At 38.1% G+C, this 17,021-nt stretch overlaps 1 protein-coding gene across 26 annotated transcripts in view; it reads right to left on the bottom strand.

The window, feature by feature from the left end:
* Positions 1 to 5,366: 5,366 nt before the first annotated feature.
* RIMS1 (regulating synaptic membrane exocytosis 1) overlaps positions 5,367 to 17,021 on the bottom strand; it is a gene marked incomplete at both ends in the record, with an annotated part of 304,965 nt that continues 293,310 nt past the window's right edge. For all 26 annotated transcript variants that reach the window (XM_081313224.1, XM_081313244.1, XM_081313245.1 and 23 more), the window contains 5 exons: positions 5,367 to 5,585; positions 6,941 to 7,080; positions 9,420 to 9,521; positions 10,228 to 10,340; positions 11,676 to 11,817. In XM_081313224.1, the coding sequence (XP_081169350.1) occupies positions 5,367 to 5,585; positions 6,941 to 7,080; positions 9,420 to 9,521; positions 10,228 to 10,340; positions 11,676 to 11,817 (716 nt within the window). The remainder of the gene's footprint in view (positions 5,586 to 6,940; positions 7,081 to 9,419; positions 9,522 to 10,227; positions 10,341 to 11,675; positions 11,818 to 17,021) is intronic.

The following is a 17,021-nucleotide window of genomic DNA, read 5'->3' as shown; positions in this document are numbered from 1 at the left end:
CCTGCAATCTCTTAAAGTAACCTTCAAATTATTGTGCTGAATTTGAACTGACTGAATGACTATAAACTAATATATAGGCTGGATAGTTGATTCAAATGCTCAAGAAATCCTCTCTGTGTTTGTTAATATAGTATTGAGGTACATATATATTAATGTTTCCATTATGTTATACAGGTATAAGCATCCAGTAGAAATTGCAATAACATCATGGTGATATTTCAGGGGTCATGACATTGTGCAAATAAAGCAAATGATATGCTTGCTTTGATGAAGAATGAGCAGGTGTCAAACTGGCAGCCCGCGGGTCTGATGTGTCACACGCAGACCACACCCACCCCGACTCCACAAAGGAAAAAAACGTTGTGATCTGTCATGATATATCACGCGATGTGATTGAGTTTGACACCCGTGCTCTACATGAATTCTGAGAGTGGTTTGTCAACAAGATACAGACAAGTATTAAAACTGATCCAGCTTAAACTAAAATTAATTGGGCATAGTTAACAGTAATGTATTCATAAAAGTACATTACCAAGGTCATAGCACTAATTAGTGCTAGACAGCATTTCAGATCAAAAAGTGAAAAGGTACTTCAGAATACATTTGGGCATGTACATAGCACCTGTCTGCAACTCTTTAAAGCAATCACATCTTTTCTCAAGATTGCACTGCTGATACAATCCTGGGAAAAATATAATTGCTTTAAGGACTCTTAGATGACAAGCGCTATATGAACACCCCTGTGCAGCCTTTTCAAGCTTCATCCAATGTATGATGTTTTTTCTCTCTCTCTAGAAACTCAAAGGAGCTAGCAGTGGATGTGTCAAAGACAAAGCTTGGATAGGTAAGTTGCTTTTTTTGCAATACAAGAAGCCCTAAAACAAAGATCACTTACTACAAGATCTACCAATCAGCCTGCTGTATATAACAAACCCAAGGTTTAAATCTGTACCTATCTTCCACCTTACACGTCAGGGAATTTCTTGTTGTTGTTGTTGTTTTGCCTTTAGATGTGGAGACCCACCAGGCTTCATTTTTGGCCATTTGCATCTCAGTGTACAGTATATCAGGATGTTTGTCCATGGAAAAATCTGCTTGGGATGGAGGATGAAGTTAAACATCCTAATTTCCATTTTTTTTAAACAAAAAGAGACTGGACAACGATTTGTATGAAATTATATAGGTTCTCCTGCTTGAGCAGGGAGTTGGACTTGAAGACCTCTGAGGTCCCTTCCAACGCTATTATTCTATGTTCTAAGCACCTTTGACCTCACTGCAGTCATCTCCTGGTCTGGGAGCATATGTCAACCATTTTTTAAAGAATGTAAAAATACTGCACATTTCATGCCAATTACTTAGGGTCAAGGGACGCGGTGGCTCAGTGGGTTAGGACGCTGAGCTTGTCAATCAGAAGGTCGGCAGTTTGGCGGGTCGAATCCCGAGTGCCGTATAACAGAGTGAGCACCTGTTACTCGTCCCAGCTTCTGCCAACCTAGCAGTTCGAAAGCATGTAAAAAAAATGCAAGTAGAAAAATAGGGACCACTCCAGTGGGAAGGTAACAGTATTCAGTGCGCCTTTGGCATCTAGTCATGCCAGCCACATGACCACGGAGACATCCTCGGACAAGCGCTGGCTCTTCGGCTTTGAAACGGAGATGAGCACCGGCCCCTAGAGTTGGAAATGACTAGCATGCATGTGCAGGGGAACCTTTACCTTTACTTAGGGTTAGAAAGGATCTTTGAGATGTACTAGCTCAGCCCTTTGCTTAAGACAAGAAACCTCACATGAACCCAGGCCAATGGTTTTCCATTTGTGCTCTTGGACTATCTCCAGCTTTGCTTTCTTTGATCAGTGGGAGAATCAGTAGCAAACTATTGGAAAAGAAGCTGAAGAGAGGCACCCAGGGCTTAGAATGACAAAAGGTAAGAAAGAGCTAGGGGAATAGGGTGCGTAGGCCTGGCCTTCCAGGGAAGAATCCACTCTATTCCTATCTAATATCTGTTTATCTCTCTCTCTATATATAAATATTGCCATATTTGCACATTTTAAATTGGCTTCCATGTAGATTCTTGAGGTTCTTAGTGGGCACCAAATGAATGCATGAGTACCAAAGACACATACTTTGCCCAATCCACTGAAATATGTTGTCGGGAATCAACTTTACTCGTGTACACATTGAACAGAAGGGAACAACTGCAACTGAACATGAAAAGGAAATTTTATTAAACATGTCTACATAACATGAGTTGGAAGTTCATTTAAAAGCACAGGGAGATGTTAAGACAAGTGGTCAAAATAGAAAGATACTACCGAATCATTTATTTATTTGGCCACTAAAAGACAAAACAGTATCTAGTCAGTGTGCCAAAGCTTCAGTTCTTCCTGCTCAGCAGGTCGAGCAGTAATCAATCCATGTGCCCCATGGAAACATGGGCAGAATAGTTCTGGCAATATTAAATCATAATAGTAATAATAATAATAATAAATATTTCACTTGGTGCAGGCAGTTATGTCTATGAAGGAAAACTTAATTGTGTACACAGTTTCTACATGTGTTACAGCCCCACAGGAGGAATCTACACCAAAATATTTATTAGAAGGAATTTGGTCCGTACTACATCACGTTTTCCATAGGGTAAAAAATAAAGTCCATCTATAGACATTTAGCACCAGACTAACTGATAGCCTGGCTGAAACCTGCAAAATGTCTATAAGAAAAAAATGGATGGCTTAGATTTCTCGGTTACTTCATTAGCGTAATTACGAGCAAACTGTACAAGAACATGCAACATACAACCTGGCCTATGTAGAACTAACATACATTATTAAATAAACTCTTTTGTTTCTTTCCCCCCTTTTTTCTTTTCCCCTCCCCCCCTCCATTTTTCCCCCTTCCCCTCTTTTTCTTTTACAAAAATGTACATGCAGCTTGGAATAGTTCCTGGTCATGCTGCTCTATTTTGTGAGATCACGATAAAAGGAACAAAAATATCTCAATGCACCTGCATGTTCTACAGGGCATTTTAAAGCACATTGACAAGAAAAACAAAAACATTAAAAAAAATCACAAGGGATTTCAAGGCCATAAAGAATCTAAATCAGCCTCCCCCAACCTGTTGACTTTCAATTCTGTTGGCACTAAACTCACCATATTCCTAGAGGTTGCAGTCCAAAATCATTTCAAAGGCACCAGGTTGAGAAAGGCTGACTTGAATGAATAAATGCAAGTATATTTATTCTTCTTCCTTTAACTATACCTCTCCCACCCCACCCACCCACCCACGAGGTAACTTTGTTTTAAAACAATCAAGCTTTGTGCTTGCATCAATCTCAAAGATATGTAAACTGAAGTTTAAAAAAAGCATTCAAAAGTGCAGAATAGTTCAACTGGAATTGGCAATGCAAAATAATTCTGAGTGGAATAAACAGAAAAATGGTGATTAAAATTTTGATTTTGTAAAGTTACAAACAGACTCAGGGTCCAGATGAATTTGAAATTAGATTTCTGAATTAATTACAAGAATTCTTTCTGGTGGAAAATGCCTTTATTTTGAATTTTTAAAAGAAACTTGATAGGATGAGACTTTGAAGATTGGACACTGGAGGAAACTAGAAGGAACTAAAGGTTACAATAAAAAACACTTAAATTTGACTTATTAATGCAGAATGAAGGAAAATATTTTAACATTGGGCATACTGAATGATATTTTTGAACAATGGACCCAGCAGCTAATTTTAAGAATGTCTGCTTCAATAGACAGACTGTGTTTGAAAGATGTTATGGAAGAGGAACATGTTTTATGAGACTGATCTGAAAGTAGATTTAAAAATGACAGGCTGCAAGAATGATATGGAAAAGGATGCCACACTGGAGAAAACTTGTTAAAGCTTTGAAGAATTTTGTGAGAAGGGACAAAGAAAAAAATATGAAAAGAAATCAAGTTCTAGTACATTATTTGAAGCGATGCCAAGATTATTAAAATAAAAGGAAGGAATGCAACAATGGTTAATCTAGTTATCTGTGGAAACCTTAATGGATCAGGCTTGATTGACAAGGTTTTAAGGATTTTTTTTCATAGATAAGATATGGGATGTGGGAAGAAGAGATAATCTGTTGTATTTTAAAGAAGATAAGTTACTGAAATTGTTTATATTTCTTGTGGATGAAGGGGGAAGTAATTTTTTATATATTTCTTTCCTTTTCTTCATCATAATCCTATTTTTCTCTCTTTTCTATTTTTATTTCTATTTTTTCTTTTCTGTACTTTCTATTTTTCCTTCTATTCTTTTAGTTTGTGTTAGCTTCTATCTTTTTAATTGTAAATGTAAATAAAATTACTATTAAAAAAATCAGTGGAAAATTGAACAATTTGTACCATGCTCTAAAAGGGGTAGCTAAGTCTTTTCAAAAGTAACACAAAAATTCAAACAGTCTAGATAACAACTCGAAGTTTTAGATGTTCAATATTTTCCCAATCAATATTTATGTGTATGATATGATTCTAATGACTTTTCTCATGAGCTCTGGTAGAACAACTACTTTACAAAAATAATTCCCAGTATATTAAAATTAAATCCAAAGACAAGCCAAAGCTTGTTTTTTTTAAAAAAAAACCAAGTCTGTAACAATAGATGCAGCTTCATATTTCCCTCATGCAAACTTTTGAAAACAGGAAAAAAAACACCTTAATGCATAATGCAAATATATTCTGTTTTTACAACAGTAACAAGCTGTAATAAGAAGCAAAAGTAAACCAGAAGTTGGCTATTTATTCTAGTTCTCCACCTATTAATTAAGGTTGTGGACAAAACCAGAATGGAGGGACAATGGGACAGCTATTGGCATTGCAGGATTGCAAATGAACACTTTCAAAGATGCTTACAGAGATATACTTCAGCCCTTTTTGATTTTGTTTTAGAAAAAGAAAGGAAGAGTCTCTGTTAGCATCGAGAAGATTTTTTTTACAAAACTGGCAGGAGAACATAGAAAAAAGAAGTAGAAGAAGTAACAATACAGAAATATCAAGATGTTAACACTGCTTATGGTTTCTGCTGAGAAACAAAATGGGACAGGGGCTCTGCTGAACAATGGTAGTTCCAGTTGAATCTCAAAAGTCCTTCTTCAAATCCTGATAATGATAAACATCAGGGTCATTTTGCTAGATGGATTGACTATATTTTCATATACTGCTTTGCTCAATCGATTTAAGCTGTCTTTTTAATACACAACTCAGACATATTTTTGGATCAACTACTACAGGCAAAATTGATGTGATGATTGTCTCTTTTCAAAACTGTTCCTCATTGTTGCAAATAGCTATTCCCCTTCCCACTGATTGCCTTGAGTGATAATGAGTTACGTTCATTAAGATCGAATACAGGGAGGCCCAGTTGAACTTTCCAGAGATGACTGAGAGGCCCTGCGAGTCAGAGGAGTCAATGTTGGATCCACCAAGGAGGAAGGTGGAAATAATTTATACCAGCCTATTACCACACTGGATAAATCAAGTTCTTCTAACAAGATCTGTGCAACTCCCATGAAACACTTGTGATCCATCCGGCCATAATCTCCCCATACTATCACCTGCAAAGACAAGAGTCAGAATTAACATTTGATTATCAACTTACTTATTTAATTATTTAGGCTTACATGGAGTTCTAATCAGTAATGACTCCGACTGACGTATGTTCCTTATTAGAGTATTAAAATGCAATCTGGGCCATAATTTTTTTTAAAAAAACACATGGCAATACAAATCATAAACTAGATCTTGATCACCTTCTGGGATAGGAACAACAAAGGACCATCTTATCTGCAAGGCTATTCTGTGATTATATATTGTCAGAGGTTTTTAAATTACAAACAGTGTGAGTTTCCAAGTGTAGTACTTTAGCCTCTTTAGAGTGGAAAGCACCAGAGGCATATGATATTTTTGCACTGTTTTGTTGATAAACATACAAGTATAGCGTAGTAGACTGCAAACATACTATAAACAGGAGACAATCACTTATTGGGTCCAAAAGAAATCCTTTAGACTTTAAAAATTCATATTTCTTCCAACCAAATCACTGTTTCTCTCTTTCTTTTGTTCTCTTTCTATAACTGGAGATCTTTTTTCCCTTTCTTCTTTTTTTGCCCCATAACTCAAATGGGTCTCATAAAGCTTCATTAAGCTCTTTAAAACCAATTTGCTGTCATCGATGACACATCAACTATTCTATCAATTTTTTTTTTATTGAAAAGTTTTAACATACAATTTATCTTTAACAGTCCCCCCTCCCCCTCCCCTCTCCCTCCCTATCTATTCTATCAATTTTTTTATCATGTAGTCCACTTAAGAAAGAACAATCTTCCAATAACTGTATCAATATAGTAAAGGTAAAGGTTCCCCCGCACATGTGTGCTAGTCGTTTCCGACTCTAGGAGCCGGTGCTCATCTCTGTTTCAAAGCCGAAGAGCCAGAGCTTGTCCGAGGACGTCTCCGTGGTCATGTGGCCGGCATGACTAGACGCCAAAGGCGCACGGAACGCTGTTACCTTCCCACTGTAGTGGTCCCTATTTTTTCTACTTGCATTTTTACGTGCTTTCGAACTGCTAGGTTGGCAGAAGCTGGGACGAGTAACAGGCGCTCACTCTGTTATGCGGCACTTGGGATTCGACCCGCCAAACTGCCGACCTTCTGATCGACAAGCTCAGCGTCCTAACCCACTGAGCCACCACATCCCTATGTATCAATATACTACTCTATAAAACAGTGGTACAATTCCTTCACTTATTTTATTTATACATTAAATTTATTAACCGCCCATTTCCTGCACAGAGGGAGTCTCATATTTTCTGAGCTGAATTTAAGTCTAACTATGCCAGAGTGTTCAGATTTCAGTTGATATCATTGAAATGTGATCATAGGCTGCACCAAGATAGAAATATCTACTGACCTGAAGGACTTTACCATGTGAACTTTCATCAAAAACCAACGTCTGTTGGTATAAGGGATCAAGGGTTTTCCTGGCAATCCTTGTTTTCTTCTTAGCTACGCATGCCCCATTTTCAAGCAGATATACTTTGACATATGGCGCTACAAGGTACAAATATGTCATATTTTTACATCCTAAGTTAATAACTCCCTTGTTTTAAGGCATTTGTACTATAATAAAAAATTAATTTAAATTACCAACATGATTACGAAAACAATAGTGGCAACTGGTAAGTTACAAAAGAAAAAAGTAATGAACCAAACATCTAGGATTCTCCTCTAGTGCACACAACATCTTATGGAAGTATAAATCTGTCATAACTCTTGGAAACTCAAATATATTTTTAGTTATTGGCATGGTCACTTGAATTATTAACTTTTACCAGGAAAATCTTTAGATAAAAGCATAACAATATTCTATGTGCTTTAATTCTTAACATCTCTTTTGAAGATCAGAAAGAAAGGTAAGGTACCAGCTACTGATTGTGGATGGCTAGATAGATAGGCAAACAGACAGACAGATAAATAGATATTCAATAGTGTCTGATCATCGGAGACTGGATAAGTCCCTGCAATTTTCTTGACACAATTTTTCAGAAGTGGTTTGCCATTGCCTTCTTCCTAGGGCTGAGACACAGATGGCTGGCCCAAAGTCACTCAACTCACTTTGAGCTAGAAAATTATGCTTTGTCCAGTAGGGATGTCTGAAATAGTTTTCATTGTATCAGGGATTCTTTTCAGAGATGTGAGCTTCTCCTGGATAGGAAATGACAAGTTACTGACTTGTGCAAAGGAAGGGAATGGCACTCAAGACTTTGGTTACTTGGCTTCATGGCATCCCTCACTTGCTCTGTACACTTCTTAATGATGTTGGAAATGTGCATTGTGAGTGTTGTATTGCATCGGAAGACTTCTTAAGTTATGACACTCTTTTGTCATCTGCTCTATGAGGAAGTATACCGGGCAATCCAATATGTAGCTACTCAGAAGTAAGACTCATAAAATAGAATGAGCTTTATTCTCATAATAATAAAAAAAACATTGCAATTTAAATTCTCATGCACATCTGGCAACATCTATTGGATTTATAGCCAGTATGATGTTTATGCATAGAGAAACAGATGAAAATCATAAAACATATTTAATCTTAAGTTGTTTTGTCTGCTGAAGGGGCAAATGTGAATAAAGCACATTTGTTTTTATACAATCATTTTTGTCCAACCCCAAATGGTTCATTAGGCAATTCTGTTAAACAATGTCATGTGTATTATAGTACATACCATGATCAAAATGTTGTAACCATCTACCACATTTTATGATCTTGGGCATTCTCTTAGTGCAGGGGTGTCAAACTCAATTTCATTGAGGGCCGCATCAGCATTGCGGTTGCCCTCAGGGGGTTGGGTGGGTATGGCCTGGGTGGGCGTGGCCTACTGGGTGGGCGTGGCTAGAGTGTGTATGGCCTACTGGGTGGGCATGGCCAGCTCTACATTGTTCGCATCAAGGGTGCCTATGGGGGCCTGGGCAGGAGTGGGACAGATCTGAGGGTCTCTGGCAGAAGGAGGGTCTCTGGGCCAGGGCCAAGGCAGTGGGGGCCGTTCCCTCACTGTTTCCAGGATGGCTTCGCGGGCCGCATGAAACCACTTTGCGGGCCGGATCTGGCCCCCGGGCCTTGTGTTTGACATGTCTGTCTTAGTGTTAGGAGAGTCAAGTAAAGCTCCCTCCCTTTGCCCACTCTTTCATATCTTCTCTAATTATTCTTGCAGCAATAATTATAGGATATGATATCTGGCTATCAGACCTGTCATTCCAAGAATAGCCATTCATGGCAATTCCTCTAATTTACATCCATCCATCTCTCTCTCTCTCTCTCCCTCCCTCCCTCCCTCATCCATCCATCCATCCATCCGTCCGTCCGTCCGTCCGTCCGTCTGTCTGTCTGTCTGTCTATCTACATACACAAAATATATTTACATTTATGTATTAAGAATAGAATGGCAAAACACATGAATGTACAATCAGGAAAAAGTGTAGTGGTAGCAGTGGAGCTACCTTAAATATCTCCCTAGATGACTGTGATTATGCTACAGTTCTGAAGAACAAAAGGTAAAAAGAAAGAACATCTCCAGGAGCATCTGGGGGGGGGAAAGGGGGAGCAAAAAAGGTTGACATGGTGGCCTTGTGTTTGAAGACTACACAACACCCACAAAAAGGGTGTGTGGGTCTTCAATTGTACACTTGCTGCCACCATCTTGACTTTTTGGGCCCTTTCTGACAGATGCCCTTGGATATTCACAACAGTTCTGTGCACAGAGCAGTGTTTGAGTGTTCGTTCCATCCATATTTTGGGACACTGCATTCTTCATACCCACTGAAAAATGTGGACCCAGAGCACCCCCAGATGGCATCATCAACATTTGGCTAGGTAGAGCTTTTCTTACCTGGGGTAGATTTAGAGCCAGGTTTCTGAATTAGGCCTCGAGCTCTAATGACTTCCACTTCTAATTGTCCTTTCTTATCCACCATTCCAATCTGAATATCTCCTAAGACAGAGACAGAATGATCATATTAAGGAGCTAGATGGTTACAAGTGGCTCAGAATCCAACTGTTTTATGCACTAGGGTTGAGTGATGTTTCAGCACTTCAGCTTAACTCTGAAAAGAGAATCTCTTTGAAACTGCTTTATAAAGCAAATGGCCACCTGGCTCTGAAGAATGAAGGAAGTGACCTGCTCAGCCTTCTAGGTCAGACCTCAGATGACAAGTGACAGAAGCCCTTGCCCCAAATCTTTGCCTCCTTAGCCAATGACTCTCCCAGGATAGACAGCCAGCAGCTCACCTGAAGTTTCTCAACCTGGAGATTTTTCTGCATTGTTTGCTGTTTTGGTGAATGGTTGAAAGAATCAAGGGGTGCAAAAAAAAGCAACTGCTTTTTAACTGCTTAGCTATCCTGCCTGTTTGCTAGCTCATGTGAGGAGCCAGTGGCTTTAAATTCATGGGACTGGATCCAGAAATCTCATGAGTGGATGGAAGGTACAGGATTCAGGGAAACACAGTAATTCCAGCTTTTCACTATATATATACACCACACAGAAATGGCCCAGCACAAAGATACACATACATAATGGGTGAAAAGTGGGACAAATTTTAAAAACTGCTTAATTACATAAGGACCTGACCACTCTGCTCTCAAACAATGCATTTTTAAACATCTAACCTGTTTTACAGGGAAAAGAAATCTACTCTTACCCATGGCAGGAGTTGCTAAAGTCTGTCGTCCCACTAGCTGAGCCGGTCCAAGCCCATCTAGAAAATCACTGAACTGACTATCAGCACCCAGTCGAACTCCAGGAAATATTAGGCTGTAACAAAAACAGTAGAAGGGCTAAAACATAATTCATATTATCTGGCTATTATCTGGCACGACTCTTTTTTTTCAAATGCACAGCTACGAATGAACATACGGAATGTAGAACACATTACCATATTCTTGAACCCTAGCCTTTTTGGAACTCTTATTCATTTCCGAAATTGTCACATAAAACAGGACAATATTAGTTCTATGGAAACAAAGAACCCCACTGTATACTTTGAACTCAAATGAAAGTATCAGGTGTTCTGAAGTACAATTCCCATCATGCCCAGGCACCATTCTGGATATGCTGACTCTAGATAATTGTAAAGACAATAAAGAAATATCCTCATTTTTTTTTCTAGAAGCTCTGTATGTCTATTGTTCCCTTGGTCTAGAAACATCTAGAGGGAACCCAATCCCTTAGACGGGGGGGAAAATGGTGTGAACCCAGTCCAGTTCCAACACAGCTGAGGAAAACATTCCTTCAACTTCTTTTTCCTATCCACATAAAAGAACTGTATTCTACCATGACAACATTAGCCCAATAGCAGAGTCTGGCAACGTATTTAGGACCCAAGGCCTTATTAAATATGTATGGGTTTGGATTAATACAGCCAACTGACTGAAGAACAATCTTATCTTATTTTCAGAGATGACCAATTTATTTATTTAAGTATGCCTGTCAAAATTTACATTTACCAATGTGGAAAAAAATCATAACATTCTGACTGAATGACAGATTCAGTCTAGGATCGGATTGAAGCTGCTGCTTTTTGGCATCATAGCAGTTCCAGTTTTGATAAATGACTTGGATAAAAGGAAACTTCAGGAAAACATCCCATATTTAAAATCAAATTATAGCATTTGAAATTCCCTGATGCACCCTTGAGGCCTCTATTAAAGCTATCACATATTAAAACAGCAATTTAGGCTAAAGTTTTCTCCTGGGCCCTTCAGGCAGCAAGTCTTGCCGCAGCATAACCAGTGATAGTTTATCCTAGAGAGTCAGCAGAATCACCCAAGAGAATTGCCAAAGTACTTTTTCTTTACTAGTGAGCAACCACAATTCCCACTCAATTCATTTGCAATGAGACAGCAGGGTTTTTAGGTTAACCTTGTCTCAATTTATCTTCCTCTGCTGTGCTATATAGGCACTATTGCTGCTGATTCTGTATATTCTTCCTTCTCCTCTTCTTTAAAAGATTGCCTCTCCTGCCTGGTTGCCAGTTGATCTGCCTCCCTGTTGCAACACTACGGACACCCTAACCTTCCAACGTTGCCATAAATCAACCTGCCCCTCTGACACATATCATGGGTCTGGTGTTCAGAGGCTTCAACTCACTTTCCTTCTGAGCTGTAACTATTCATACTACCATCAGTTGATTCCCGACTGGGCTGCCGAACCATGCGACTTCTCATTTCTGCTGCCATTCCTGTCTCTGTGCTTCTTTGTATAGTGCTTTTCAGCTTTTTGTTGCCAGTCTCTGCAAAAGACAGAAAAACAGAAAGTAGTAGAAACTGTAATAGAAATACTTTACGGGGGATTTTTAAAAGGTTATAAAATTGTTGTAGGTATGTTGTTCACTAAAGAATATTGAACTAAACACACCTCTAAATAATAGGCAATAAAAGTGCATTATAATCTTATTCTTAGCAAGCATACTGTCCTGTAGATTACACATTTCAATTCATTCATTACTTTATCTACTCTCCCTAAGAAATCCATTAACACTATCTTGCTATTAAACGACTCATTATATTTTTTCAGCATAAATCTGTTTTGATCTTTTTTATAGATAGCATTTACCATCTGTAGCTACAATGCTACACTCACTTTTACCTGGAGTGTAAGTTTAATTCAACTCCATTTAAACCAGCGGTGTCAAACTGTTGGCCCGTGGGCCGGTTTCATCATACAGAAGCCGTGCCCACCCCATTGCCAGCAATGCAAAAAGAGTTGAGATACGTCACGACACATGACGTGACGAGTTTGACACCTGTGATTTAAACAAAAGACACAGGGAACTGCAACACAGTTGTTTTTTTAAGAAGGACACAATGCAATGATTCCTCATTCATTTGCTGCACATTTAAGAGCAAATTTATGATGCAATGCTGGTTTTGCAACGGCCATGCTTCTATTTTGTGAATGTGTTCAGCAATTTCACCCAACCTGATAATTCTCCAGATATGTTGGATTGTGATGCCTATCTACCCACAAGGAGATCTCAGGCTGATGAAGATGAAGGGGGATATAATGTCTACTTCTGAGCATGTCACAAAGAACATAATCAACTGAAGTGGTGCAAGATCCACCAATGACTTTATAACTTCAAGAGATGCTATTTTTCCTTCATGTGGTAGCCCTTTATTATACCCTGATTGCAGGCTGCCCAATAGGGTGATTTTCTACAAAAATCCCTACTGACTGGAACAAATTATTCATGAGCAAGACTTCCATTCATAATACAGATATGGGATGTTCATTCTGAAAATCATTCTTTCAGGTGTGTTAAGCTAAGAAAACCTATTCCAAACTAGACAACAATCTGTCTACAATTCAATCCAATATTCTGCTTGTTGACTGCGCTGTAGTATATTAGTTATTTTCTACCTCAGTAAAATGCAGAAAAATTGTTCACATCTCTTTTGTGATGGTTGCTGAGGGACTACTGGTATCTCAAGATTGAGGAAGGGTCAAAGGATTCCTTTGAAATGGCTACTGTAAGCTTTTTATGAATTCTGATGAACAGCTGCATCAGGCCACTAGGAAGTAAATACTGAGCATCAAACAGCATTTGGTGGTGGCTTATGGTCACTTGGAAATCACACAAATGGCAAACACCTTCAAAATGCATGCAATTTAAATAAATGTCATCATGTTAAAACGGTTCATAAACAATTGATAAACCTAATTCATCACCCAATTATTTTGTTGACAGATATGTGAAAACTCTTTCAAGAAAATATTTGATAAAAGGTCTTCCCATCTGAGCATGTCATTAACAATGGAAATACACTCTTCTGGATTCTCACAACTTCCCCTCAGTTCATTTGCATCTGCTGCCTTTTATGTGTATCTTGTTTCAGTTGCAGAGTGAGAGCTGTTTCATTTGACAACACCTGTCATGGCTAAACTTAAAAACACCAGCCTTTTCTACTAGTCATATTCACCTGCCCATTGCAATTCACAGCATTCAGTGCTTCTGTTCACCTGCCATTCAGGATTTGAAAGTTAAGATACAGAGTAAACTGTTCAGATGCCACTATCAAAACATGGACATTTAATTAGTACTTCTGAATTTCATTGAAATGTTAATTATGATCATGTAAAAGACAATATACACTACTAAATACATCACTTAAGAAACACAGATCTTGTTAACATATTCCTGAAGAGCTATTGCATAGTATATATTACAAAGACAATAAGGCTTAAGTAAGGTTACACTTAAACCACATTTTACATCTGAGAACTCTAAAGCATGTCAGTATTTACACACAGAATTTCAAATGTGAAAGAGGAATTAAAAAGTTAAAACCTCTCCCTCTACCGAGCCTAACTGATTTCTAGGCATCTCTATTGTATGAGTTACACAAAATGAACTATCTGCCAGAAATGTCTGATCGTACATCTTTGAAACTGGAGAGTAAGTGACAGGCTTATAATGGATGTGGAACTATCCTTCAATGATTAGATAAAGGAAATGTTTAGTCAATACTGACTAATGTTCTAGAAAGTTTAAATAATTCAACCAATTTGTTTTTTGAAATCCAAGTTTATAGGTACTTTATATCTTTGCTTTTTGTTGATCAGGAATAGCAATGCTCTTGAGAAGTAGACAATGTTTGATTTTCCTATTTCAAATAGACATTTGGGATACTTGTACACTTTTGTTTACATAACAAATTGACTCCATAATAGCCAGGACTCTGCAGCGGGCTATGTTCCCATGGCATTTTTTTTCTTTTTTGATGGAGAGATATGTAGCTCACACTTTTGATTCTTTATATCTCAATTACTAGATATAAGATTAATGTTTTAAACAGAAATCATCCAACTGGAACTTGTGGCACTATTCTACACACATGTATTGAAAAGGTTCAACAAACCTTTTGTACAGAAAAGTGTTAGAAAAATTAAGCATTCATATTTCATACAAAAGATTCTGATACATGATTTCAAAACAAATATTCAGGTAAAAGAGTTGCTTTGGGAAACAAAAAACGAGTTATAAATGTATTTTGAATATATAAATGATTATGGATACATAAAAAAGTCAAGAGTTTTAAGATAGTATTGATGAAACCACAATTGAAATACTGGAGATAAAAATGAGCAGTTGCAAAAGAAATGCATTCATAAGGGTGTATTTTTCCCCCACTGAAAACAGAAAAGTAGACAAACTTTACAAATCTGGTGTTTTTGCATATAACTTAAAACTTCTAACTAAAGTGGAAGGAAGAAAACCATTGAAATATTTAATCCAGAGGTGTTAAGATGCAGAAGAATTAATATCATAAGAGCATGTGTAACTCCATCAATCAATAAACTGCTATCACTTCTCAAAAATCTTGGAAACAGTCTTGTATACATGGTTAATTTCTATTTTTTAACTGACAAAAGGACAAATTAAATATACAATTGATGAATTATTCTCTTACTTGTATTTAATGTACTGTATACGTAAAGAAAATTAAACCATATTTAATGTTTATCCAGTATCCATCTATCATGTTTAGAAATATAACCTCCAGCCTGCCATTCTTATATCTGGGAAAAGCTATGCACTCAAGGGCATCTCTCATGAAAGACATATTTGTCATAGCCTCTAAACAACCCACTTATATTTAAGAGGGGGAAAAAATCTCTTCCCCCCCTCCCCTTCTAGTCTCTCTATTGGAAGGGAGGAAGGTCCTAAAGAGGGACCAGTGAACGATACTGAAATTTGTATAGTCTATTCCATTATCTGTTTGAAAGATGCATTAAAGCATAATTTCTCCTGAAATGACCTGCACTCAGTCTCAGGAATGACTGTCCTCATTCAGCATATTGCTTTATGTCAAAAATAAGGTGGCAGATCAAGCAAAAGTGCAACTATTATGTTACTATCCAAAGGGCATCTTTCCATTACTGGAAAAGCAATTTACAATAGGTAATACAGCAAAGCCATACAAAGAAACAGCATGCTTCTTCAGTCTTTCTTTCTTTAAGAAACAGGACATTCAAGGATTGTTGAGATGATCATCTCCTAAACGTTATTTCCTGAAGATGCAACTCTGAAGAATATGCAGTCATTTTTTTAAACATTTAATTTACCAGATTGCAGCAATTTAAACAACAAACCATGAAAAGTAAAGTTTTGTCTGCTACTTTAATTGACTAATTACTAATTGACTAATTACTAACACACTTTAAACATTTTTCCTAACATTCAATTATTTTACTAACTCAGTCGCATCATTACTCTAAAATAGGTTATTATGTCTAATTGATTTAATATTAACTGTGAGAGTGATCTTGGAGTCCTAGTGGGCAATCACTTAAATATGAGCCGGCAGTGTGCTGCAGCTGCCAAAAAAGCCAACACAGTTCTAGGCTGCATTAATAGAGGATAGAGGATAGAATCAAGATCACATGAAGTGTTAATAACACTTGGCCACTACAATGTAAAAAAAGATGTTGAGATTCTAGAAAGAGTACAGAGAAGAGCAACAAAGATGATTAGGGGACAGAATGGTTGCTGGGTGTGTTGAGTTTAATGAAAAAGAACTATGACATGATAGCAGTGTTCCAATATCTCAGGGGTTGCCACAAAGAAGAGGGGGTCAACCTATTCTCCAAAGCACCTGACGGCAGGACAAGAATCAATGGATGGAAACTAATCAAGGAGAGAAGCAACCTAGAACTAAGGAGAAATTTCCTGACAGTTAGAACAATTAATCAGTGGAACAACTTGCCTCCAGAAGTTGTGAATGCTCCAACACTGGAAGTTTTAAAGAAGAGATTGGACAACTGTTTGTCTGCAATGGTGTAGGGTTTCCTGCCTGAACAGGGGATTGGACTAGAAGACCTCCATAGTCCCTTCCAACTCTGTCATTCTTTTCTATTAAAACTGATTATACCTTTGACAGAAAACAGACTCATATAACATACATATTATACAAACATATCTTAAGCATAAGCGAAGTTAAATATTTATTTAGTTGCATTTGTATTTATTTAGTTGCATTTGTATACCGCCCTTTCCCTGAGGACTCAGGGCGGTTTACAGGGAATTAAAAATCAAAACATACAAAAGTTAAAACCAATTTAAAAAGCATTAAATTCACCCTGTACACTAAAAACCCCAATTAAAATTTTCTCCTCAGCCTGGGCCCGAGAGCTCAAAGAGCCAGGTCTTCAGGCCCCGGCGGAATGATCGGAGGTCGGGAGCAGTCCTCAGCTCCACCGGCAGCTGGTTCCAGAGGGCAGGCGCTCCCACTGAGAAGGCCCTATCCCTGGGTGTCACCCGCCGGCAGTCTCTCACCGGCGGAACCCTGAGCAGACCCTCCCTGTGGGAGCGCACTGGGCGAAGGGCGTTTGATGCCGGCAGCAGGTGTTCCCTCAAATAACCCGGACCCAGGCCATGTAGGGCTTTATAGGTAATAACCAGCACCTTGAATTTCACCCGGAGGGCAACCGGAA

The sequence above is a fragment of the Vipera berus genome (assembly GCF_964194415.1).
Source record: "Vipera berus genome assembly, chromosome: 1".
In the NCBI taxonomy this organism is placed as follows: domain Eukaryota; kingdom Metazoa; phylum Chordata; class Lepidosauria; order Squamata; family Viperidae; genus Vipera; species Vipera berus.
This window is presented reverse-complemented; position numbering and strand designations above follow the sequence as displayed.